This window comes from Chrysemys picta, chromosome 5, assembly GCF_011386835.1.
Source record: "Chrysemys picta bellii isolate R12L10 chromosome 5, ASM1138683v2, whole genome shotgun sequence".
Lineage (NCBI taxonomy): Eukaryota > Metazoa > Chordata > Testudines > Emydidae > Chrysemys > Chrysemys picta.
The window spans coordinates 141,916,618-141,941,652 of record NC_088795.1 but is presented as its reverse complement, the minus strand read 5'-3'; the positions used below and the strand labels follow the sequence as shown (position 1 = coordinate 141,941,652).

The 25,035-nt window shown below is 57.3% G+C and overlaps 1 protein-coding gene across 1 annotated transcript; it reads right to left on the bottom strand.

Annotated features, from left to right (window-relative positions):
- Positions 1-3,578: 3,578 nt before the first annotated feature.
- Positions 3,579-23,007, bottom strand: DOK1 (docking protein 1). Its single transcript, XM_065598375.1, is given in 17 exon segments — positions 3,579-4,265; positions 4,267-4,362; positions 4,365-4,649; positions 4,651-4,764; positions 4,766-4,816; positions 4,818-5,111; positions 5,114-5,214; positions 5,217-5,253; positions 8,617-8,706; positions 8,708-8,793; positions 9,369-9,387; positions 9,389-9,424; positions 9,426-9,476; positions 15,283-15,360; positions 15,362-15,481; positions 15,483-15,581; positions 22,791-23,007. Coding segments are annotated over 17 exon segments (1,986 nt in total). The 5' UTR covers positions 22,854-23,007; the 3' UTR covers positions 3,579-3,899.
- Positions 23,008-25,035: the final 2,028 nt, after the last annotated feature.

Genomic DNA, 25,035 nt, shown 5'->3' with positions numbered 1-25,035 from the left:
CAACCCCAACCCCCCTGCCCCAGCCCTGATCTTCCTCCCACCCTCTGAAACCCTCAGTCCCAGCCTGAAGCACCCTCCTTCACCCCAAAGCCCTCAGCCCCATTCCAGAGCCCGCACCCCCAGCCGGAGCCCCTCACCCCCCACCCCCTCTGCTCCAGCCCTGATCCCCCTCCCGTGCTCTGAACCCCAGAACAGAGCACCCTCCTGTACCCCAAATCCCTCATCTCAGAGCCATTACCCCCCCCATCCCAACCCCCTTCCTTCACCCGGAGTCCCCTCCCATACTATAAACCCCTCGGCTCCACCCCCAGCCCAGAGCCCCCTCGTACACCCCAAACCCCTCATTCCTGGCCCCACCTCAGAGCCCACACTCCCAGCCGGAGCCTTCACCCCCTCCTGCACCCCAACCCCCTGAGCCAGTCAGTGAAATGAGTGAGGGTGGGGAGAGCGAACGACGGGGGGAAGGGTGAGGTGGAGTGAGCGAGGGCGGGGCCTCAGAGAAGAGGCAGGGCCTCGGATGAGGGGCGGGGCAAGGGTGTTCACTTTTGAGCAAGTAGAAAGTTAGCAACCCTGATGCTATCAGCAGCAGCTCAGTCTAGCTCTGACCTCGCTTCGCTAGACCCAGCTATAGCCCTAAGCACAAGGGGAAGCAGGTGCAGTGCTACGGCAAAAGTCATGGGCCCCTGGGGAGACAACTGCAGCCAGTTGTGGAGGCTGGGTGCTACCGTAACACAGATACGGAAGCATTAGAAAGTCTGATGTGCTAGGACAAAGTCTGAGTGCATTCAGGCTGCCCACAGTTGAGGCTTCTGAGAAAGCATCCATCACCTGGCTACTCGTATGATGCTGTGACACAAGGGAAAGTGGGTGGAGGAGCTGCCAACTCCGGGTCATTTCTGCTGCAAAAATAAAAACATAAACCTCACTCTGTAAAACCTGGTGTTAGCCCCTCCTCCCCTTACACTCCAAGACATGTTCCTCCAGTAAAGCAGCTGGCTACATTCAGCATGACCCTAAGTTCCTTGGTACAGAGACAGGGTCTCCTTTCTCTCGGCAAAGCACCCAGACCACATGTTCAGAGAGAATCATGGCTGCTGACCCCATGAACAACTGCACCAGTGAGCTGCACATTTCAAACAGGCTGATAACCTCTTCCAAAGATGCCAAAAAAGTTATTTCTCCCACAGACTGAGCAGAAATTAGTTGAAGGGGGAGGAGGCAGAAGCCACTTCCTACCATATTTTAATTTTAACTAGGGCTGAAGTAGCTTTAAATAGAAGACAGGAAACCAGACTACATAAATGCAACCCAGGACCTTTCTCCCAGGCTCGGAGTTTAGCAGAGATCTCCTGAGTGCAAAGACAGAAGCAGCTCTTACAACCATACAAAGGGAAACCAATGCTGCCTCTAAACGAGCACTGAGACCTCATGGAAAAATCTGCAGAGCAACACTCCTGCCACTGTTAGAGAGTCATAGACTCCAAGGTCAGAAGGGGCCATTACAATCATCTAGTCCAGTGGCTCTCAAACTTTTGTCCTGGTGACCCCTTTCACATAGCAAGCCTCTGAGTGCGACCCCCCCTTATAAATTAAAAACACTTTTTTATATATTTAACACCATTATAAATGCTGGAGGCAAAGTGGGGTTTGGGGTGGAGGTTGACAGCTCACAACCCCCAGTTTGAGAACCCCTGATCTAGTCTGACCTCCTGTATAACAGGCCAGAGACCTGACCCAAAATAATGCCTAGAGCAGAACTTTTAGAAAAACAGCCAGTGTCAATGTAAAGATGGTTAGTGATTGAGAATCCACCTCCACCCTTAGTAAATTGTTTCCATGGTTAAATACCCTCACTGTAAAATTACACCTCATTGCCAGGTTGAATTTGTCTAACTTCAATGGCTGGAAGTTGGATTGCATTATACATTTCTCTGCTAGATAGAAGAGTCCATTATTAAATATTTATTCCCTGTGTAGATACTTATAGACTGTGATCAAGTCACCCCTTAACCTTCTCTTTGTTAAGCTAAATAGATTGAATTCCTTGTATTTTTCAATATGAGAAAGGTGTTCCAATCCTTTAATCATTCTCATGGCTCTTCTCTGAACCCTCTCCAACTTATCAACAGCTTTCTTGAACTGTGGACATCAGAACTGGGCACTATCACAGCAGCGGTCCCATCAGTGCCAAATACAGAGGTAAAATAACCTCTCTGCTCCCGTTTATGCATTCCAAGCTCACATTAGCTCTTCTGGCCACAGTGCCGCACTGAGAGGTTATGGTCAGCTGATTATCCACCATGACCCCAAATCTTTTTCGGAGTCACTGGTTCCCAGGATAGAGCCCCGCATTCTGTACGTATGGCCTGCATTCTTTGTTCCTAGATGTACACGTTTACATTTAGCCATATTAAAACTTGTGCTCAGCTTACCAAGCCAGCCAGCTTGCTGTCCCAGTGACCCATCCACTCCATTATTTACCACTCCCCCAAGCTTTACATCATTCTCTCATAACGAAGATGGGACCTGGCCAAAGTACCGCAGGTCCCTGCTGTAACAAAGAGCACAGGGAAAAGGGCCAGTGTCTCCTCCACTCAGCAGAGTCCAGTGGCTTCCCCCACTCCTTTCTCATCAGCCCAAACTGTGCCCAGTTGCTGCACAGCTCCACCAAAGCACACGCTGCATAGGAGCACAGAGCAGGACCCAACTCATACTATTCTCCACCCCATCCCTTATGTGGCCAATCAGCTTTCTTGGCATCAGCTGCACATTGTGTCAAGGTCACACTCAGCTGCCCAGCGATGCTGGGTCTGTTTGCTGAGCAGATAATGTTAAGTTAGGCCCTGAGAAGGCACATGACGAGTTCAGATTAAACCCTCCAATGTGTGTTACTTCATATTAGTCAACCCTGAATCCCAGCTGTGCTTGCCAGCATGCTGCCTTTTCCCCTCCATCAGTCCCTCAAATTCCTCACGGGCTCCTCTGGGCACGGCTCCCCTCAATACCTTTGTGCCATCTGGAGATTCACACGTCCTTTTCCAGCTTGTTAATAAATATCTGAAACCCCAGTCTCCCCCTGGGGCCCTGCTGTGGACCCCTCTGCTCTGATGGAAACAGACCATCGATCCCTGCTCTGTTCTGAGCCTTCTGCTCCAGGGCAGTGCTTCGCCCTCACCCCACAGCGACTGGTTCCTTACCAGGCTTCTGTGAGAGGCTTTGCCAAGGGCCTTTTGAAAGTCTAAATTAGAATTATAAAATTGGTATTTCATTATCATTTGAACTGCCTTCCCCTGCTGGAAGTCCAACAGCTCAACTCCCAGGATCCCCCAGTAACCTTTTGTGAAGATGGAGCCAATATTTTCTCATCTCCAGTGCAGCTTTTGTTTAATAAGACTGCATGGGTTTGCACATACAAATGAGCATGTATGTGCCACTCACAATGTCCCCAGCGCAAATCTGGCCTCTTTCCTTGGCCCAGGGGCACAGCGCCCTTGGAAGCCTGACACGGCATCCCTCCCCCCCAAGAAACAGGCGTGTGACAGCAACCCCGCCTCAAACATGCCACACATTACAGATTCTTCAGTTTTAAAATTTAAGATTTTAATATCAAAATAAAATTTTAGAAAAATATTTTTGGGATGGGGTGCCGGGGTGCACAGCCTGCTATCACTGTGGGCCACAAAGACAGTCTGAAGGGAGCTGAGGAGCATTTCAGCAGCAAAAGGCCCCAGTGGAGAGCCATGTGCCCAGGAATCGCATGATCCCAGAGTCATCATGCCCAGATATCACGGTGATGGGTGCACTAGAGATGACAGCCCCTGTCCTCCCCTGCCAAAGTGTTATGTGGTAAAGCAGCCAATCCCAGCACATAGGTACCACAGTCAAACATCTCTCCCCCATCACCAACCATAGTGTCCTCCAGGGGAATCACCCAACCTCCTGCTTGGCACAGGAGAAGCAGTCACCAGCTCGCTCACAGGGCAGAGGGTGACAGGCAGTCCAGCACAGTCCCCGGGTCCACCCTGCAGGGACCCAGAGAGGACAGCACCCTGCATGGCTCCTGCCGGATTCTGGGCCCCATGGCCCCTCCCAGAGGAAGTTGCACAGTAGGGGCTGCGGCCACAGGAGGTTATATCTCTCCCAGGGTCTTCGTAGATGGGCATTAGAGCATTCTCATCCACAGACAGCTCCTGCCCTGGCGCTCGCAGGGGCTTCAGCACCTGGCTGTACAGCACCTCGTTGTTGTTGTTGTTGTTGTTCAAGCCCAGATCTGACACCTGGTTTGTCGGGAGCCGGGTTCACACGCCATTTGCTGGGCTCTGAGCTCCTCTCAGCGCCTTTGGGAATGAACACGGACTGGGGGCTTCGGGGCAGGGGATGGGCTTGGGACCTTTGGGCCCGGCTTTGTGCTGGAAGGCAGGCACTGAGTAGTCGTCAGTTCGGGGATTGTAGGGATACTCATACCCGCCCTCGTCTTCGATGCCCTGCGTGCGCCAGGCCTCGCCTGTTGGCCGCGCCTCATCGTAGATGGAGGTGTTGGCAGGCACTGGGTGGGGGGCCCGCCCCTCGGGCTCATCATAGATGTGCTCCCTGCATCTCAGCGGCCTCTCAGCTTGGCTGTTCCCTGCTGGCTGGACCCTGTCGTACAGGGCCTGAGTACAGAGAGCCAGGTTTCCTGAGCTTTGCCTCCTCCTGGGCAGGGCCCATGGACCCCATGGCCCCACCTCCAGGCTTGCTGTCGATGGGGTCTGAGTACAGCGGGTCCCAGCCTGGCTCGGATGCCCTTCACTGCGTCCATGGGCTCTGAGTACAAGCCTGGCTGGGTCCTCAGAAGGGAGCAGGGCCCTGGGTACCTTGGGCAGTGGGGAGCGTGGGGGCGTACTGGGGTGAGCAGGCTTGGGTGGCACCGGGGGCTCTGGGAGAGTGCGAGCCTTCAGCAGGGCTATGGCGTCCCTCTCCTCTGGAGCAGCACTGAGCTTTGCTGCCAGCCCAGCTTTGGGCACCGTTGGGCCATCCCCCTCGGCAGGCAGCTCAAGGCTCAGCGAGTCAGCCAGGGCATTGCGGATCAGCACCACGCTGGGGCAGTCCAAGTCCAGGGAGTCGCAGCTCTGTCCTGTTTCTCCTCTACCTGGGCTTTCTGCTCCCGAATGGAGGCCTCCACTAGCCGGAAGATCTCGTTCCCCTGCTTGGTCTCAAATGTGAAGTTCCCAGGCCAGACTCGCAGCGCCTGCCAGCTTCAAAGGAGAACATCACCTGCCGGGGAGAGGTAGAGGGTCAGTGTCCCCAACCAGCCCCCAAGAGCCTCCCAGCAGCCCTGAGCCCATGCATGCTGTAGCCCAGGCTGCAGCACTTGGGCGAAGGGGACAGAGCAGGGCAGATCTCTGGCGTACACAAGAACAGCTCTGGCAGCCTCGCCCTGGACTCACACCCCATTCCTGAACCTCAGCCCCAGGCTCTAGGGGCAGGTGAACTGGCATTTGCTCTCCCTGGGGCTCGGCCATCATACCAAGAAGAGAGCAAGGCCCCTGCCCGTAGGGGCTGGCAGCATGGGCAAGTCAGCGGTGCTGGAGATGCAGCACAGAGCATGCTCTGTGCTTGATTCCCGTGAGTAGCAGCACCACAGGTGTTGGGTAGCAGGATCTGGGCACAGAGAGGGGGCAGCCCTGGAGTTAATTCTGTTGCTGATGGGATGCAGCCACAGATAAGAATCAGATGGAGCTGGAGCTGATGTCAGTTTAGGAGACCTGGGTGCAGGAACAACTGCAGCAAGACTCCTGGCATCTCCTCCCCTCACAACGGCCTGTGGGCATAATTCCTGGCTTCCCCCTACACACCAGTTCCACTTTCCACCCCCAGCTGCCAAGCCACCCCCCCGCCTCAAACCCATCTTCCAACTCACCCCTTCCCTGGTGCCTCTAAGAGGACACACCACAGCATGCAGGCACCATGAATCAGGCCCTATGTAAATCGCTTTCTCTCTACCCCCTCCCCCCCCCCCCCCCAATTTATGGTAGCATCCCAGGTTTTTTGAATTTCATGGGAGATGCATGGCCACCCACTGCCCCTAACTGCTGCAATTCTTCCCCTGGTGAGGGGTTGAGACCAGACAGACCTGCACCAGCAGGGTATTGGAGTGAGAATGGGATCTATGCCTCCCGCCCCGATCCTCTCACTGGGCAGGGCCCCCTCATACCTGCTTGTACTCCAAGCAGCAGATTTACCCTTGCCAGCAAGCGCTGCAGTGTCTCCCCTGGGTCTGCCAGGGGGCGCTATAGGGCAGGCCGGGCTGGTAACTGCTAGGCATTGTCAACCCTGCCCCCGTCTTCTAACAGCCAGTGAGGAAGCGAACCCCCGGGCAGCTAAATTAAGCCCAAATACCATGAATTTTCCAACAGTGCAGAGGCAGAAGTGGGAATCCCTGCTCCGTCTCCCTGCTGTTGGCAAAATTCCCAAACTGGCTAATCTCACAACTTCCCCTGCAGTCTGTGAAATCGTGATTCACACAGGGGCCTTAGCCATGAGGTCTCCTGAGTGGACCTTGTGGACACTGCACTCCATATTCTTCATAGTGATATTATGATATGATTATAGCATAATAATGATGTATTTTTATGCAAGATAGGTCATGTGAGATATTGAAAAGGTTATGATTTTACTGAATATGATTGTCCTATTTGTATGGATGTATCATTTTTGTATCTGAAGTTAGGAATATTGTCTATGTATCTATTACAAATGCGTTTACATATGAGGAACACCCCACTAGGCAAGACTGTCAATCTAGATGATTGGCTGGGTAAGGCCCATTCAAGTTAATGAACAATTTGGGAAAACAATAGGCCTTAGAAGGAGTTTATTTCCTGCGGGTGTGGGGGGAAGAAGAGAGTAGTGTCCTTCCTGAGGCCGCTACAAATGGCCTCCGAGCAATGGCTGCTGTGGCACTACAGGGACATGTGACCAGGTCACCTGTGCTGAACTCCATCTTGGAATACCAGTGTATTTCCACTGACTGGCGTGGGAACCCAGCTTTGAGACAAAAAGGTTCCCGCCATATGCAAAAAGCTATTTAAGGCAGGGGAGTGACATCAGGATTCTTCACTGACTCCCTGCCCCAAAGAGACTCTTAGAAACCACCTGAGGAACAAAGACTGAACTGGGGGGGGAGAAGTGCTGGGACCCAGACTGGAGGGGTTTCTAGCCTGTGAGAGGATTACCTGGGGTTTTTAATCTGTAAGCAAGTGCAACTGGCCCCTTAAGAATCTCTGTAGCCTGCTTGAATCATCATTTAGGGTGAGAATTTGATACTCATATGCAATCTCTTTAGTATATTAAGCTTAGTTTGTGTGTTTTGTTTTGCTAGGTAATCTGCTTTGATCTGTTTGCTATCCCTTATAATCACTTAAAATCTACCTTTTGTAGTTAAACTTATTTTTTGCTTTGTCTTCTAAAATCAGTGTGTGCATATCCTTCTCCACATTGAGGAAGGGAGTGGATTTCATGAGCTTACGCTGTACAGATCTCTGTGCAGCGCAAGACAGTATAATTTTGGGTTTACACTCCAGAGGGGGAAGTGCAATTTGAGCAGCTGGGCAGTTCCTTATCTGAAGCCTCCCAGACAGAGCTGATTACAGCGTCCGTATGTATTGCAGCTGGGTGTGCCCCTATCTGTATGTGTGCTGAAGCCTGGGAGAAGGCTTAGCAGGCTGGTCACAGCAGTACAGTGTAAAGGGAGCACAGGCTGGTGGGTCAGGGGGGCTCAGTGGTACCACAGTTCCAGGTGGCACCCCATGGGGAACCCATCACAGACCCCCCAACCCCGGCTCCCTCTCTGTGATAACACTATGGTCTGGGCCAGCTTGGTGCATCCCCTAGCAAGCCAGCATGCCATGGGAAGCGGCACCATTTCAGTACCACAGCAAGAGCTGATCCCCTGCAGGGGGGCCTGGGCAGAGGCAGGACAGGGGGCATCTGCTGAATGAGCCTATTTCCCCCGACCACACTCATGCTATGCCATTTCTGTCCCCCAGCCTGGCCCTCTGGCTCACGCCCAGCATCTCCCAGGCTTGGAGAAGCTGCTCAGACCCACTCAGCAGACACACTCAGTCTCCAGATCTCTTCTGGTTGATCCGGTGGAAACAGCAGCAGCACACTTCAGCTACAGGCTACATCACAAGTTCTATAAGCAGCTTCTCTCAGGCAACCACTTCCTCCCCACCCGCTCTGAGCGAGCAGGGCCGAGGACACAGAACCAGGAGCTGCGTGAAGCATGGGGACAGCAGCACGATGGGACCAGACGCACCACAGTCGTCACAGCCAAGTGGGAGAAGGGTGAGGGGTAGCGACAATCACAGCATGGGCCCCAGGAGGCAGTAACCCCCCCCAGCACAGCCAACCCTCAGCAAACGTTAACCAGGCACCTTGGCGGCTGCTGGCCCCTGCGCCTTCCTGTCAGGCTGCACAGGGAGTGCCGCACCAGGTCAGGCTTTGGCACTTCAGCATGCCAACCCTTTAGTGCCAGACGGCTTGCGGGCTGCGGAGTAGAACACCCTTTTGCTAAGGGGATGGTATTAAGCCAGCCGGAGCCCAGGCGCTCACCCCAGATCCTGCCCCACCCACCTTGTCTCGGCCATATCTCCTGAGCAGCCTGTAAGGGCCAGGTGTAGAGAGGTTTCTTGTGTCCGGGGGCTCCTTGAGGATCAAGCTGTCCCTGCTCGGCTTTGAGCATGTAGGCCCCATGCAGCGCACACCGCTCCGCTGCCTCCGTCCTCTGCACCGTCACCCAGAAAGCGTTCACTGCCAAGAAAGCCAGTCACTCACAGGGACGGGGCAGGGCAGGAAAGCAAGCACCCTCAGCCACCCCCAACTCCCCAAGGACAGGACAGGGAAACCAGGGACACCCCCAGGACCACGGACAGCACAAGGTGAAGACAAGGAATCCGAGCCCTGCCCCACTTTCCCCTGCACCAAGGGGAAAAGTGGGGAAACCAGAATATGCACCGCCCCCAAAGGGGGAGGCCGGCGACACCCAGCCCCCAGGACAGAGCGGGGGGGGGGGGGCGGCGACATCCAGCCCCTGGGACAGAGATGGGGAGAGGCCAGTGAGACGGCCCTGCTACAAGGAGTGCAGCTCAGGGTGAAGCACTGCGGGGAGGAGGGAGGCGTCCCAGCTCCAGACGCAGCCCAGTGGGACAGGTCACGGCGCCTGCCTGAAGGACGAGACTATCCCAGAGGCCAGGGCAGCTTCATGCCAGGCAGCGAGGGCTGCAGGCTCCCCCCAGCAGGGACCATGCTGGAAAACAAAACCCAGGACAACCAGGGGAGCAGGCCAGCGCCACCGGAGAGGAGCCAAGGGGCAGGACAGGCCCTACCTTCTTCCCGCGAGTAGTAAAATCGAGTTCACTGCCATCTCCAGGGCCGGTGCCCCCCACGTCAGACTCCTTGCTGCACCCAGGCCGGGCTCCATTGGTAGAGTTCCCCTGCAAAGCAAGAGAGGTATCAGCACCCAGAACCATACTCCCAGCTAGCCCCCCTAACCCCCATGGGCCACCTCACAGCCAGCCCCCCCTGCCCACCACGGGCTGCCTCACAGCCAGACCCCACTGCCCACCCCATGGGCCAGCTCCACAGCCAGCACAGTCAGCCCACCCTCCTCTCCTCATGGGCCGCCGGATGGACGGCCCCCTCTGCCCCCTACGGGCGACCTCACAACCAGTCCCCCTCTCGATTTACTACTACACCCAACCACAGGTTGCCTCAGAGCCACCCCTCCCCTCCCCCTCCCCCCAAGAGCCACCTTATGGACTGGCCCTCCCCAGCCTCCCCACGATCTGCCTCACAGCCAGCCCCACTCCCCATGCCATGGGCCACCACACAGCCGGCCCACTCTGCCCCCTACGGGCTGCCTTACCGTGAGCCCCACCCTGCTCTCCCCACGGGCCGTCGGGTGGCCAGCCCACTCTGCCCCCTACAGGCAACCTCACAGCCAGCCCCCTACCCCCCACAGACTGCCTCACAGCCCCCCCTGCCTCTCCCCACCCCAGAGCCACCTTATGATCGGCCCTCCCCAGCCCACATCGCCCTGCCTCACAGCCAGTCCCCCACCCCACAGCCAGTCCCCCCTTCCACCCACAGGCCACCTCACAGCCAGCCCCCCATACCTCCTCACAGCCAGCCCCCCATCCGTACCCCACTGGCCTCCTCACAGGCCACCTCTCTCTGCCCCCACGGGCCACCTCACAGCCAGCCCCCCATTTCCCCTGGGGACACCTCACTGCTGGTCTCCTCTCTCCCCCCAACGGGGCCCACCTCACAGGTCGTCCCCCACCCCCCCAGGCTGCCTCACAGCTGGCCCACTCTGCCCCCTATGGGCCGCCTCACGGCCAGCTCACCCCTCCTCTCCTGACGGGCCGCCTGATGGCCGGCCCCCCCGCCCCCTACAGGCAACCTCACAGCCCTCCCCTACCCCCACCATGGGTCACCTCAGCCAGCCCCCCCACACACCCCTCCCCACACACAGTCCTGCCTCACAGCCAGCCCCATTCCCCACCCCACGGGCTGCCTCACAGCCGTCTCCATCTGCCCCCCCGTCCCAAGGGCCACCTCATGGCCGGCTCCACCTCCCCACCCCACAGCCTGCCTCACAGCCAGTCCCCTCTTCCCGCTCACTGGCCTCCTCACAGCCAGCCCCCCCACTCTCCCCCACGGGCTGTCTCACAACCAGTCCCCCCTCCCCACCCCACAGTTCACCTCACAGACCCCCCCCCCTTCCCCCCCCCCACAGACCACTTCACAGCCGGCCCCACTCTGCCCCCCATCGGCTGCCTCACAGCCAGCCTGCCCTCTCCCCCACGGGCCCGCCTCACAGCCAGCCCCACTACCCCCCACAGACCGCCTCACAACCAGCCCCCTACCCCCCCACCCAGACCGCCTCACAACCAGCCCCCCTACCTCCCACAGACCGCTTCACAGCTGGCCCACTCTGCCCCCCATCGGCTGCCTCACAGCCAGCTCCCTACCCCCCACAGACCGCCTCACAGCCAGCCCCACTACCCCCCACAGACCACCTCACAGCCAGCCCCCTACCCCCCACAGACCGCCTCACAACCAGCCCCCCTACCTCCCACAGACCGCTTCACAGCTGGCCCACTCTGCCCCCCATCGGCTGCCTCACAGCCAGCCCCCTACCCCCCACAGACCGCCTCACAGCCAGCCCCACTACCCCCCACAGACCGCCTCACAGCCAGCCCCCTACCCCCCACAGACCGCCTCACAGCCAGCCCCCTACCCCCCACAGACCACCTCACAGCCAGCCCCACTACCCCCCACAGACCACCTCACAGCCAGCCCCCTACCCCCCACAGACCGCCTCACAGCCAGCCCTCTCTTCCCCCCATCGGCTGCCTCACAGCCAGCCCCCTACCCCCCACAGACCGCCTCACAGCCAGCCCCCCTACCCCCCACAGACCCGCCTCACAGCCAGCCCTCTCTTCCCCACATCGGCTGCCCTCACAGCCAGCCCCCTACCCCCACAGACTGCCTCACAGCCAGCCCCCCTACCCCCACAGACTGCCTCACAGCCAGCCCCCTACCCCCATAGACCGCCTCACAGCCAGCCCCCTAGCCCCCACAGACCGCCTCACAGCCAGCCCCCTAGCCCCCACAGACCACCTCACAGCCAGCCCCACTACCCCCCACAGACCCGCCTCACAGCCAGCCCTCTCTTCCCCACATCGGCTGCCTCGCAGCCAGCCCTCTCTTCCCCACATCGGCTGCCTCGCAGCCAGCCTCCTCCCGCAAATGGTTCTCCTCACAGCCGGCCTCACTACCCCACTCCCACCACACACTCAGCACCCCTGGTTTCACCTCAAAGCCCCCCAGCCTGGTCCTGAGGAGGGGGTCAGGTCCCAACCCCAGCACAGGGACTAGAGCTTCTCCATACACCCAGCCTCCCATCCCACGCAAGTCAGCAGCAAAGAGGAATCTAGGCTGAGGCTGATCGGAAGCAGAGTGGGATGGAAGAGGCTGCTCTCCGCAGGGCTCTCGCAGAGGACCGGCCGTGCAGCAGGACGTGGGATCTCATGTGTGATCCAGATCATGAGCCAAATGAGTAACAAAGGATCTTTCCCCAGCCATGTCCCGGCACATCCCACAGTGCTGACAGCCTGGCTTCAGCAGGGCCCTCTGCCAGCACCAGCCGGGCTTCCATCAGGCTCAGGGGAGGGTACACCAGCAACACTGCCCTGGTGGCACTAAAACGTGACCTCCTGGCTTTGGATACAGGCGAGATCCAACATGACCTGCACCTCTCTTTCGGCTTCTGACACAGCCGCCTCGAGGGGCTGCTGAGCCACCTGAGAACCAGCTGGAGGAGATGGTGTCCACTGTACTAGTGCCTGTCACCGCTCTCCAGCAGAGCCCAGCCAAACCCTGGGCAACAGCTTTCTCTTCCCCAAAGCCAAATGCAAGCGCAAGCTCGGGAGCAACGTGTTCAGGTGGTTTCCTGAGGGACTCTATTCAGGGCAAGCTGAGCTCGCTCCCCGTGGCTCAGCACGAGGGACCCCAACACAAACGCGAAATGGAAACCCCAGGCAGGCTCACAAACACCCTGACATTGCCCAGTTCCTGCCCATGCAGAGACACATTCCCAGCACCACTGCAAACAGTCCCTGCCGCTCAGAGGGGAAGCGAGCGTTTCTTGATTTAACATATGGAGAACTGAAAGTACAGCTCACACGCTAGTGGCAGTGGGAGAGCCCCATTTTGCAGCAGGGTCTCTTGTCAGGGGTTTTGCACAGGGGCAAGGCCGTGGGTGTCACCACACAAGCACAGAGGTCCCTGCTCTGGAGAAAACCCTGCGCACCATGGTGACAGGCACAGGGACTGCACTAAGGGGGACGGTTTGTTCCAGTGTTAACAGTAATGCAGGGGTGACCAACTGCACAAGCCAGGCTTCGGGACCTGTGCTGAACACTACTGCTCTAGGTCGGGGCACATGGGATTAGACCGCCAAGAGTAACGATATTCCTGGGGGCCAGGCTGCTGTAGTGTCTGCGGATCAATATCACTCCTAGGACTTGATTCACGGGGATAAAGGCCAGATGGGCCCATTAGATCATCTCGTCTGACCTCCTGTGTATCACTGGCCATTACATGTCACCCAGTTTACCCAGCCTTCTGCTGAGCCCAGCCACTTGTGTTTGGCTAAATCATCCTCCAGAAAGGCCTCCAGTCTGGATTTCAAAACATGCCTTGCAGTGAGAGACTTAACAAGCTCAACCAGTTTAGCTTAAATCTCTCCTGGAGAGGCATTTTCTCGAGCCCTCAAATAATTTTTGTGGCTCTTCTCTGTAACCTCTCCAATTTTTCAACCTTCTTTTTTAATACGTGGATGCCAGAACTGGACACCGTGTTCCCGCACTGGCCTCTCCCAGTGCTGTCTCCCTGCTCCCCTCTTTCACATCCACAGATCCCATCAGCCAGTTGGCCACAGCAGCGCACTGGGAACTCATGTTCTGTGCTTGTTCACGCTGACCCCTAAACCCTTTTCAGAGTCGCTGCTTCCCCAGATGCAGTCCCCCAACCCATAAGTGGACCGTAAATCCCTGTGTGAACAGAGTACGGGGGTGAAGCAGCACTGAATCATAGAATATCAGGGTTGGAAGGGACCTCAGGAGGTCATCTAGTCCAACCCCCTGCTCAAAGCAGGACTAAAGCTCGGTACACTGCTCTGTGATAATAAACAAATACAACGTGATAAGCAGGCTACTGGAATACGGACTGTGTAGTTAAATGGGGGCACTGTAAGCACAACTGGCAGTGAGGAGGAAGAACGGCTCAGGATAAACTACCTCTCACTTGAGGGCTGTTAAGGGACAATACCCGACCCATGAGCTTCGAAGGTTTTGCCTCCGTCCTGCCCAACCTCAAAGCTGGGTTTTGTCCAGAAGGGCCAAAGCTGGGAACCCAGACAAACACAAAAGGGCTGCAGCAGGGTTTAAGAAGGGTGTCTCCCTCTCTGGCGGGGGGGTGGTGGAGAAAGGGTGCTGGGGGGGGGGGACGAGAGGGAGATGGGGACCCCATGGGCTGTCTGGGGACCCTAGGTCCTGTCTAGCTCACCATTATAAGATGCACACACGCAGATTGTTGTTTTAAACCCCCCTTTTTCTCTAATGCTCTATTCCTAAGCAGGCTGCCTGGTCTCAGTATTCACCGCTGGTCACAGATCCCCGAAAGGAGAGCTGCAGGTGCTGCACCCAGCCAGACCTATTGGGTAAGCAGAATTAATAGACCAGGCCTTGCGCTGCAGTAGCGTGCATAAGAGTGGGAGACCTGCCAAAATTTCACCCAGGAGAAGTGACGCACAAGGCCGGACCACTGAGGGTGCGCCCGAGGACCACCCAGGGGACAGAGGAGCAGCTGCCAGTGTTCAGGGCACAGCTATGGCTGTCCAGGCAGGCAGTGGCAATGTTTGTTTTGCTGGCCTACAGGGAGGGGTCAGGACTATGGGAGTCACTTCAGCCTGGGGCCTCGGCTTTCCATTTCTTCAAGGACAAGGCAGGGTGCAGTGGGGAGGCTGCTGTGAATGCCAGGCTGCAGCCTTAGCTTGGCACTAAAGACTATTTCTGGCTGCAACCGTGGGTGGAGAAGAGATTGAAGGGGGAGCAGAAGCTGGAGCCTGGGGGAGCTCCTGGCACTGGGGGCTGCACGGCAGAGGGTACAGAGGGGGCATCCAGATGGGCAGCTTGGCCCAAACTTCATGGAACTGGCGTCTCGCTGGCGCTTTCCCCAAACATACAGGGAGGATCGTCTATCCCAGGATGATGTTCCTCGGTACACGGGGCTCCCCAGTGACCCACACCCCAAAAACACTGCTGGCTCCCTCCCCAGCACAACAAGGTCTCTGCCACTACCAGCCACTGGGGGTGGGGAGATCAGAGAGGAAACCCCTCAGAGGGCCCTGGGTCTCCCACAGCAGGCGCTCCTTGGACACCACCCACAACAGGATGGCATCTGGGCACCCGTGCCACCAGGCTCACATGGCTGTGGCCAGAGGCAGCAACGGGCCTGATCCTCACGGACGTGGGGCAGCAGATGTTGAGGGTCCCCTCTCCCGGGAGGGGGAGCATGGGCTGGGGCTGTCCCCCATCATGGCATTACAGTCCTGATCGGTGGACAATGGGTGTGCTCCCAGAAAAAGAGAGGTTTGAGCGGCAGGGACCGCTCCCAACGCACAGATGGGAGCAGAGGGGAGCGTCCCAGACCCCCTCACCTGGCGGCACTCACCGAAAAGGCGATCTCACACAGCTTCTTCACCCACTCCGCGCTCTGCTCCTTCTCTGCAGCAAACAGGTAGCTTCTGTCCGCTGGTCTCCAGGCGGAAAACAGCCATGCTGTCCTTGGGGCCACTCTCCGGCATGGGCGCCACGCTGAGACAGTCCGCTAGGCGGATGATCTTCTTGTCCAGCCGCTTGGTGCTGAGTTTTCTCGGCTGGGGCCCCTGGGTCCTTGCAGTCAAAGAACTCCAGGCGGGCGACCCCATGTTGGCTGGCTGGGTACAGCACAAACCAGTTCTTCTTCCATCTCTGCAAAGGCAGCACAGCAGGGGTCAGCACAACGGCCTCTGCCCCCCACACCCAGACCCAAAGGTCTGTAAGCTGTCTGTACGGGGTAAGGACTCCCTCACTCTTGGTGCAGGTCTGGCTGGGACAGCAGCTTGCACTCAAGTCATGGGGAGATTCCAGCCTGAAGCAGAACCTGAGGTCCATGTGGAGCACACCAGGATTCGATCCCAAGACCCTCTGGGCTGGCAGGGACAGGGAGCCCGGGGCTGACACACACTCCTCCTGGCTGCCAGGAGCTGCAGACAGCAGCATTTCCCCAGCCCCCAACCAGCTGGTCCCCCAAAGAGACCAGCCACAGGCCTGTATGGGGCAGGTGCCAGAGGCCTCAACTCTGGGGAGGCTTCTTCAGAGAGATCAGATAAAGGCACAAAAGCTGGACTGGAGCGATGGAGGAGGGGCAGGCGGGATGCTGGACTGGAGCGCTGGGGGAGGGACGCGGGACAAGGGTGCTGGGGGAGGGGCAGGCGGGGCGCTGGACCGGGGCGCTGGGGGAGGGGTGCTGGGGGAGGGGCGCTGGGGGAGGGGCAGGTGGGGTGCTGGACTAGGGTGATGCAGGAGGGGCAGACGGGGCGCTGGGGGACGGACGCAGGACAAGGGCGCTGGGGGAGGGGCAGGCGGGGCGCTGGGGGAGGGGCAGGCGGGGCGCTGGGGGAGGGACGCAGGACAAGGGCGCTGGCGGAGAGGCAGGCGGGGCGCCGGAGGAGGGGCGCTGGACTGGAGCAATGGGAGAGGGGCAGACGGGGCGCTGGACTGGGGCGATGCAGGAGTGGCGCTGGACCAGGGTGATGGGGGAGAGGCAGGGGGGCGCTGGACCGGGACAATGGGGGAGGGGCGCTGGACCGGGGCGCTGGGGGAGGGGCAGGTGGGGCGCTGGACGGGGGGGGGGGGGAACTGTCCTAGCAGAGTTGAGCGAAGGGGGAATCTCTCTCCGCGCATGGCAAGTAGCAGCGCTGAGTTCCGGGCCTGGACTGCGTGCACTGGGTCAGCCAGGTCCAAGCCAGCAGGAACTCTGGTTGGTGCACACAGGAGCTGAGTGCGGCCTGGGGAGGCTCAGCAGGAACTTGGCCTGCTGGATCCAGCTCCCCCCTCGCAGACCTGCCGCCCCACAGACCCAGCAGCTCAGCGACAAGGGCTGCAGTGGGGCTCCAATTCCAGCAGTGCCCTGGTGTGCCCAGCCTGGAGAGCTAACCCTGTGGTGTCACGCACCCCGGCTCTTTCCTGGACACGCTCCCTGCCCGGTCCAGGTCTCCAGGAGGGTGGCCGAGTGGCACCAGCTGGCCCCAGGGTCTGGACCTTTGGGGATGGTCAGCACTTCCCCTCTCTCCAGATGGCCACCCTGATCCTTCCTAGCCTCTAACTGACCCACAGAGAAGGAGCTCCAGCCCCCCAACCAACCCCAAGCTGGGGCAAGGAGAAATACACCCCAGGCAACCACTGCCCCACAGCCCTCCCTGCACAGGAGCCCCCCCGTCATGCCCCCACCCCCCAGCCTGCAGATGGGCAGGATCTCAGGGCTTCTCCAGCTCATTGTGTGACTGTCCCCTGCCCCACAGGCCACGCTCCCTGCCCACTCCTATCCCTGCTGCTGACTCTCGGGACAGGAAGAGGAAGTATCTGTGTCCTCACTTGCTTCCTGCCAAACTTCCCCAAATGTCAGGCACCCAGCGTGAGAGCCGGGGGAGGGGCAGGGGAGAATGAAACCCACACAAGCCGCCAGAGCCCCCCCATCAGCACCAGGCATAGTCACAGCTTCAGACACCAAGCCTGGGGAAGGACAAGGGGGCTGGGGCAGGTGCTGCACAATCTTAGCACAGAGAGACGTGTCCTGGACTGGGGAGCCAGTTATACCACAGGCTGCGGTCTCCTGTCGCCCCTCAGGCCCCAGGTCCCATACTCCTGCATCCAGGGGCTGGCTCCTGCTGCCTCGGACAGGCCCTGCCCCCCATGGGCTCTGCCCCAGCAACTGAGGCGCTTGAGCCAACAGCCCCTACAACCACCTCTGCAACAGGGGGTGTCAGACAGGCAGAACGTTCTTGGGGGGGTCCCGCCGTGCTACAACCTGCACTCCTTTGCTCCTATGGAGCCAGAGTTTATTGCCCTTCAGGGCACAAAACCAACAGCATCCACTGACCCTTGCTCCTACACAGCCCAGGGCAAGAGGGGAGGGCTCTGGGTTCGTAGTCAGGGATCACTACATAAGAACGGCAATATTGGGTCAGACTAACAGTCCACCTAGCCCCATATCTTGTCTCTGACAGTGGCCAGTGCCAGATGCTTCAGAGGGAGAGAACAAAACAGGGCAACCATCGAATGATCCATCCCCTGTCATCCAGTCCCAGCTTTTGCCAGTAAGAGGCTCAGAGATACCCAGAGCATGGGCGTGCGTCCCTGACCATCTGGGCTAATAGCCACGGATAGATCCATCCCCCAGGAACTTCTCCAATTCTTTTTTGAACCCAGTTACAATTTTGGCCTTCAACATCCCCTGGCAGCTGCCAACAAGTTCCACAGGTTCATTATGTGTTGTGTGAAGAAGTACTTCCTTATGTTTTAAACCTACTGCCTATTAATTTCCTGATTCACATGTTCCCTATTCACTTTCTCCACATAACTGATGACTTTAGAGACCTCTGTCATATCCCCCCTTAGTCATCTCTTTTCTGAGCTGAACAGTTCCAGTCTTTTTCATCTCTCCGCATTTGGAAGCCGTTCCATACCCCTAATAATTTTTGTTGCCCTTCTCTCTACTTTTTTCTAGTTCTAATATATCTTTTTGAGATGGGGTGACCAGAACTACATGCAATATTCAAGGTGTGGGCATGTCATGGCTTTATATAGAGGCATTATGATATTTTCTGTCTTACCAGCTATCCCTTTCCTAATGTTCCTAACATTGTTCGCTTTTTTGACGGCCGCTGCACATTGAGCGGATGTTTTCAGAGAACTATCCACAACAACTCCATGATCTCTTTCTTAAGTAATAATGGCTAATTTAGACCTCCTCACTTGTTATGTGTCATTGAGATGTTTTCCAAGGTGCATTACTTTGCATTTATCAACATTGAATTTCATCTGCCATTGTGTTGCCCAGAAGCCGATTTAAGCAATAGGTTATACACCACAGTTGTTAGTCTGCAATTTCACATTTGAGTTCTTGGGTGAATACCATCTGGTCCTGGTGACTTATTACTAATTCACCAGTTTGTTCCAAAACCTTCTCTAATGACACCTCAGTCTTGGACAGTTCCTCAGATTTGTCACCAAACAAGAATGGCTCAGGTGTGAGGATCTCCCCCACATCCTCTGCAGCAAAGACCAAAGCAAAGAATTCATTTAGCTTCTCCACAATGACCTTTTCTCCATTGAGTGCTCCTGTAGGACCTCGATCGTTCAGTGGCCCCAGTGACTGGACAGGCTTCCTGCTTCTGGCGTACTTAACCGCCCCCCCCCCCCTTTTTTTTAAATGTTAAGTCCACCACTAATTGCTGAGTGGTGCACAGGACAGGGGAAGGGCTGCCTTTATTCCTAACAGTCCACAATCCCAGGAGCAATATAGAGAGGACGCGGCAAACCAGCCACTCCACCTATGGGACGGCACAGAGACAGCGGATGTGGGGACAGGGGCCCGAGCTGGCATGACTGGCAGAGTGCAGGACAATGTGATGAGCAGGGGCAGAGCTACACCAGGCCTCATGCTGCCAACCACACTGGCCCAATACGAGTTATTTCCTTTGTTTCCCTTGGTGCCTCCAGGAGGTCACAGTCCACGAGGACGCTGGACATTCGGTGTGAGACTGCACTCCGCCCACCTCCCACAACACCACGGGCGCCTGTCATCGGTTCAAGCCAAGAGAATCACCAAGGCCCTGCCAAGGCTGCTGCAGAAACCCCTGGATCATGCTGTGTAGTTCAATGGCCCAGAAAAGTATCAGCCCAGGGCAGTGGCCAGCTAATGTCAGGAACACGGGGACAAGAGCAACAGATTTCCAGAGACACCAAACCAGCCCTGCCTTGCCTGGTGGGTCAGCACATCCAGCATGGATCCCAGAGCCCCCCGCATGGCTGAAAAGGTGCCAACGCACCTGAGCTGGCAGCCTGGAAGAAGGGCTGCAGCAAGTGCGGTGTTACCTGAAACACACAGCAGAGAGGAGATGCTGCCAGGCAGAACAGGTAGCCGCTGCCTCTGCCATCCAGACCAGGAAGTGGGGAAGGGCAGGAGGGGTTTTCCTCCTGTCCCTGGCATGGCCTCTGCAGCTCTGCAAGCCAAGCTCAGTGTTGTTGGGATCTCAGCACAGCCACTTCACCAGTACAACCCACTGAATGCTGGACTACACCACAGCCACCCCAGCTCAGCCGAGCCACTGGGACACCCAAGGTGACCACCCCCCGAGCAGACACGACTTGCGTGGGTCATGGGCTCTGGCCTAACACCTCAAGAGCCCAGCGAGGGACTAGCAGTACCCTGCGTAGGGGGATAGGACGGGGACAGACGTCACAGAGCGAACACTGTGACAGGCACATGAGCACCTGGACAGACGGTTCAGCCGGGGCCTGCAGGCTAAGCTATGTAACTGAGTGACAGGCACTGACAATACAAGAACGGCCCTACCGCAGGGGTGGCCAACCTGTGGCTCCAGAGCCACAGGCGGCTCTTCAGAAGTTAACATGTGGCTCCTTATATAGGCACCGACTCCAGGGCTGGTGCTACAGGCGGCTGGGGGGGGCTCACTGCTCAAACCCTGGCTCTGCCACAGGCCCTGCTCCCACTCCACCCCTCCCCATCCCCTCCCCTGAGCCTGCCGTGCCCTCACTACTCCCCCCCACCGCCCAGTCTCCTGCACCCACCACGAAACAGCTGATCAGGAGGTGCGAGAAGGGAAGGAGGAGGCGGGGCTGCCAATGGGGGGAGGCGCTGGCAGCGGGGAAGCGGATGGGGGGCTGCTGACGTGTTACTGTGGCTCTTTGGCAACGTACATTGGTAAATTTTGGCTCCTTCGCAGGCTCAAGTTGGCCGCACTGGGTCAGAGCAAAGGTCCATCTAGCCCAGTGTCCTGTCTGCCGACAGTGGCCAGTGCCAGGTGCCCCAGAGGGAATGAACAGAACAGGGAATCATCAAGTGACCCATCCCCTGTCCGCTCATTCCCAGCTTCTGGCAAACAGAGGCTAGGGACACCATCCCTGCTCATCCTGACTAATACCCATTGATGGACCTATCCTCCATGAACGTATCTAGTTATTTTTTTAACCCTGTTATGGTCTTGGCCTTCACAACATCCTTTGGCAAGGAGTTCCACAGGTTGACTGTGCATTGTGTGAAGAAATACTTCCTTTTATTTGTTTTAAACCTGATGCCTATTAATTTCATTGGGTGACCTCTAGTTCTTGTGTTATGAGAAGTAGTAAACAACACTTCCTTATCTACTTTCTCTACACCAGTCACAATTTTATAGACTTCAATCATATCTCCCCTTAGTCATCTCTTTTCCAAGCTAAAAAGTCCCAGTCTTATTACTCTCTCCTCATACGGAAGCTAATCCATACCCCTAATCATGCCTGTCGCCCTTTTCTGAACCTTTTCCAATTCTAATATATCTTTTTGAGATGGGGCAACTACATCTGCACTCAGTATTCAAGATGTGGGCGTACCATGGATTTATATAGAGGCAACATGATATTTTCTGTCCTATTATCTATTCCTTTCTTAATTATTCCCATCATTCTGTTAGTTTTTTGGACTGCCGCTGGACATTGAGTGGATATTTTCAGAGAACTATCCACAGTGACTCCAAGATCTCTTTCTTGAGTGGTAACAGCTAATTTAGACCCCATCATTTTATATGTATAGTTGGGATTATGTTTTCCACTGTGCATTACTTTGCATTTATCAACATTAAATTTCATCTGCCATTGTGTTGCCCAGTCACCCAGTTTTGAGAGATCCTTTTGTAGCTCTTTGCAGTCTGCCTGGGTCTTAATTACACCTCTACCCCGACATAACACGACCCGATATAACACGAATTCTGATATAACATGGTAAAGCAGTGCTCCGGGGGGGGGGGGGGGGGCTGCGCACTCCGGCAGATCAAAGCAAGTTCAATATAACGCGGTAAGATTTTTTGGCTCTCGAGGACAGCGTTATATCGAGGTAGAGGTGTATCTTTAGTAATTTTGCATTATCTGCAAATTTTGCCACCTCACTGTTTACTCCTTTTTCCAGATCATTTATGAATATGTTGAATAGGACTGGTCCCAGTACAGATCCCTGGGGGACACCACTGTTTACCTCTCTCCCTTCTGAAAACTGACCGTTTATTCCTATACTTCGTTTCCTATCTTTTAACCAGTTACCAATCCATGAGGACTTTCCTTCTTATCCCGTAGCAGCTTACTTTGTGTAACAGCCTTTGGTGAGGGGCCTTGTCAAAGGCTTTCTGAAAATCTAAGTACACTATATCCACTGGATCCTCTTGGTCCACATGCTTGTTAAACAACGGCTTGTTATACTTTCTCCGGCTTGTTATACTTTCTCCGGGCCAGAGGGGAACGCTCTGGGGGGGCTGGGGAGCTGAAGGGCCAGCAGCGCCAGGCAGGGTGTGGGGCTGGGGTCACTGAGGCAGGTGTCTGGGGCCCAGCAGGTACCAGGGGTCCCCTGTGCTGAGCCAGAGCCATGGCCACCCCCCAGGGACCCTGAGGTGGGGGGAGGGAGTAACATCCTTTCCCCTCCTCTCTGGGGAGCCCTACAGCTCCTTCCCCAGGTCTCCCTACAGACCCCAGCACCAGCAGGCCCTGCCCCTCTCCAGGGGCCTGGCAGGGCTAGAGCCCAGCCCGGCTCAGCCCCACCGAGGCACTGGGGCCAGGCAGGCTGCTCCTGGGGAGCCCCCCACTGCACCCCACAAAGGGGCAGCCCCCCGGTCCCGGGGCCAGCGCCGCATGAGGCCCCTGGACCTCTGGCCGCCCCTCCCCGCTCTGGGGTAGCAGCTGAAGGCGGGGCGGGGGGGGGGGTTAGAGCCCGGACTCCTGGGTTCTATCCCCAGCGTCGGGGGGGGGGACCCCAACTCCCGGGCCCAGATCCCGGCTCCCCTCGCGGGCGCAGGTCGGACCCGCCCAGCCCGGCCGGAGCGGCCCCCTCCCGCGGCGCCCCGCGCTCCCCCCGGCCCCGGCCCCGCCGACCTTAGCCCCGAACTTGTGGCCCTGCTGCACGTAGAGCCGCCCCTCCTTGGCCGCGGGGTCCATCGGGCGGCCCGGGCCCGGCACGGTCCGGCCGCGGCTTCCTGCTGCTCTGCCTGGCCTGGGGCGGGGCCGCGGGGTCTGTGCCCGGCGGGGCGGGGCGCTGTGGAAAGGGGCGGGGCCTGTCCCGGGGTGTAACGGGGGCGGGGCTCATGGGGGGGCAGGCAGGGGGCCAGCGACCCCAGCCTCACCAGGGCTTGCGAGGGGGCCGCCGGCCGGCCCGCCCTGCGAGCTGTGCTGAGAACGATGCCCCCCAGCGAGGGGCTCCGATGTGTGGGGCATGAAAGGGCGGCGGCAGCGTTGGTTTCCATAAAAGGATGTTGATGGTCATTAAGGCTGAAACCTGTAATTAAGGCTTGTCACTCAGGCCGGGTGTCGGTGGGTCAGATACACTTGGTTGCTGAAGCTGCCTGCCGAGCTGTCCCCTTTCTGTAAGAGAGACAAGGTGAGCGAGGGAATATATTTTATTGGACTAACTTCTGCTGGGGAGAGACGAGTGTTCAAGCGACCCAGAGCTCTGATTCAGGGCCGTGTGGCTCCAAAGCTCGTCTCTCTCGCTAGCAGAAGTTGGTCCAATAAAAGACATCCCCTCCCCCACCTGGGCTCACTAATACCCTGGAGGGACACAGCTCCTCTGCACATTTTTGTAGGGCATTTGACTTAGGTGTCACCAGGCCAGCCACCAACAAAGTGCCCCCATGAAGTCAGAGGTCATGCTGCAAGTGGCCTGCCTCAGTTTCCCCTCCTCCGTAACTCATAAAAGGCTTTTACAAGTCCATTAGCAGCAGCCCTCTATGGGTTTTGGTTTATTAAATTAATAAACATTCCCAGTGCAGTTCTCAAGCCCAGCCATTTACCTCTGTCTCCCGTCACTCCCAGCCTTTCCTGCCTGCAGTCTCCCTCCCCAAGTGTCAGAGTTCCTTGCTGGGCCTACTTGCTCCACGCAGCCTCCGCTCTCCCCGAGCATCTCACTGCAGGGCCAGCAGCATGGCTTCTTCCTGCTGCTCTTCTAGGGGAATCTGCTGATTCCTGCTCAGCTGTGCCTCCCCAGGAATCAGGGTTGGCTGACCCCAGAGCTCTCGCCCTTGAGAGGCAAGTCACCCTGATATACACCCACCCATCCACACCCTTAGACCCTTGCCCAACGCCAGGGCACATTCTACAGTCGTTATTTCTTCTGTCACCCTTTGGTCTGTTTTTCCAATGACGATATCTCTGGCTGGTTAAACCCAAGGAGCAACTGGGCTGGCAAGCGCCATCTCCCCTACTGGGAGAGAAGCCCATGCCACTCGTCCACCAGCATTTCAATTTGCCACTCCAAGCCCCCCTTGTCTTTGTCTAGCTCATCTCTTTCTTGTAGGGCCTGCTGCTTGTCCTCCTTCAAAGCACCAAGTTCCTGATGGTACCTCTCCTTCAAGGCAAGCAAGACACTAAGGTCCTCTCCTGTCAATACTGTGATTAGCCCCTTTCCCCAACCAGCAGGCCCGTCCCGCCAGTCCCTAGCCATGTTCACCCTTCGGGCATGCCCTCCAGGGCCAATTCTCCTTGGCTCAGTGTCCTTTTCTCATGCCCCAATAGCAGCGTGCTCGCTAGCGGGGGGGCTGCTTTGTCCATCACCACCCCCCTGCTTCTGGCTCTTGCCCGAGGGGCCGACATGCTTCCTCAAGCATGCAACAACTGCTCCCTCCTTGAATTCTCGCTCCGTTGGGCGGTTCCCTTTGTACACCTTCCGTTGTATTCATTGAGATGGACTGTAGGGGCCCAAAGAGTCAATGGTGTTAATATGACCCCGTCACCGTGCAACATTAAACAACTTCAGTGTTTGCCACTCAGAGACCTCAGCCTGCTTAGTCCCAGGGCAAACACCCCATTAAACGTCCTTTGAACCGTGTATTACAGATACAGAAAAGGATAGGGTTACCATTCGTCCGGATTCCCCCGGACATGTCTGGCTTTTTTGAGTTAAAAATAGCGTCCGGGGGGAATTTGTCAATGTCCAGATTTCCTCCCCATGCAGAGCGCGCGCGGCTGACAGGGCAGCCGGCCGGACCGTGCCACTCGGCAGCCTTAGCCCCTCCTCCGCTTCCCTCTCCTCTCCCCTGCAGCTGAGCTCACTCCCCTCCTCTCTCTGCCTCCCTCCCACCCCTCCCTGCATTCGCAGATCGCCGGCCGGCCGTTCGCCTCGGGC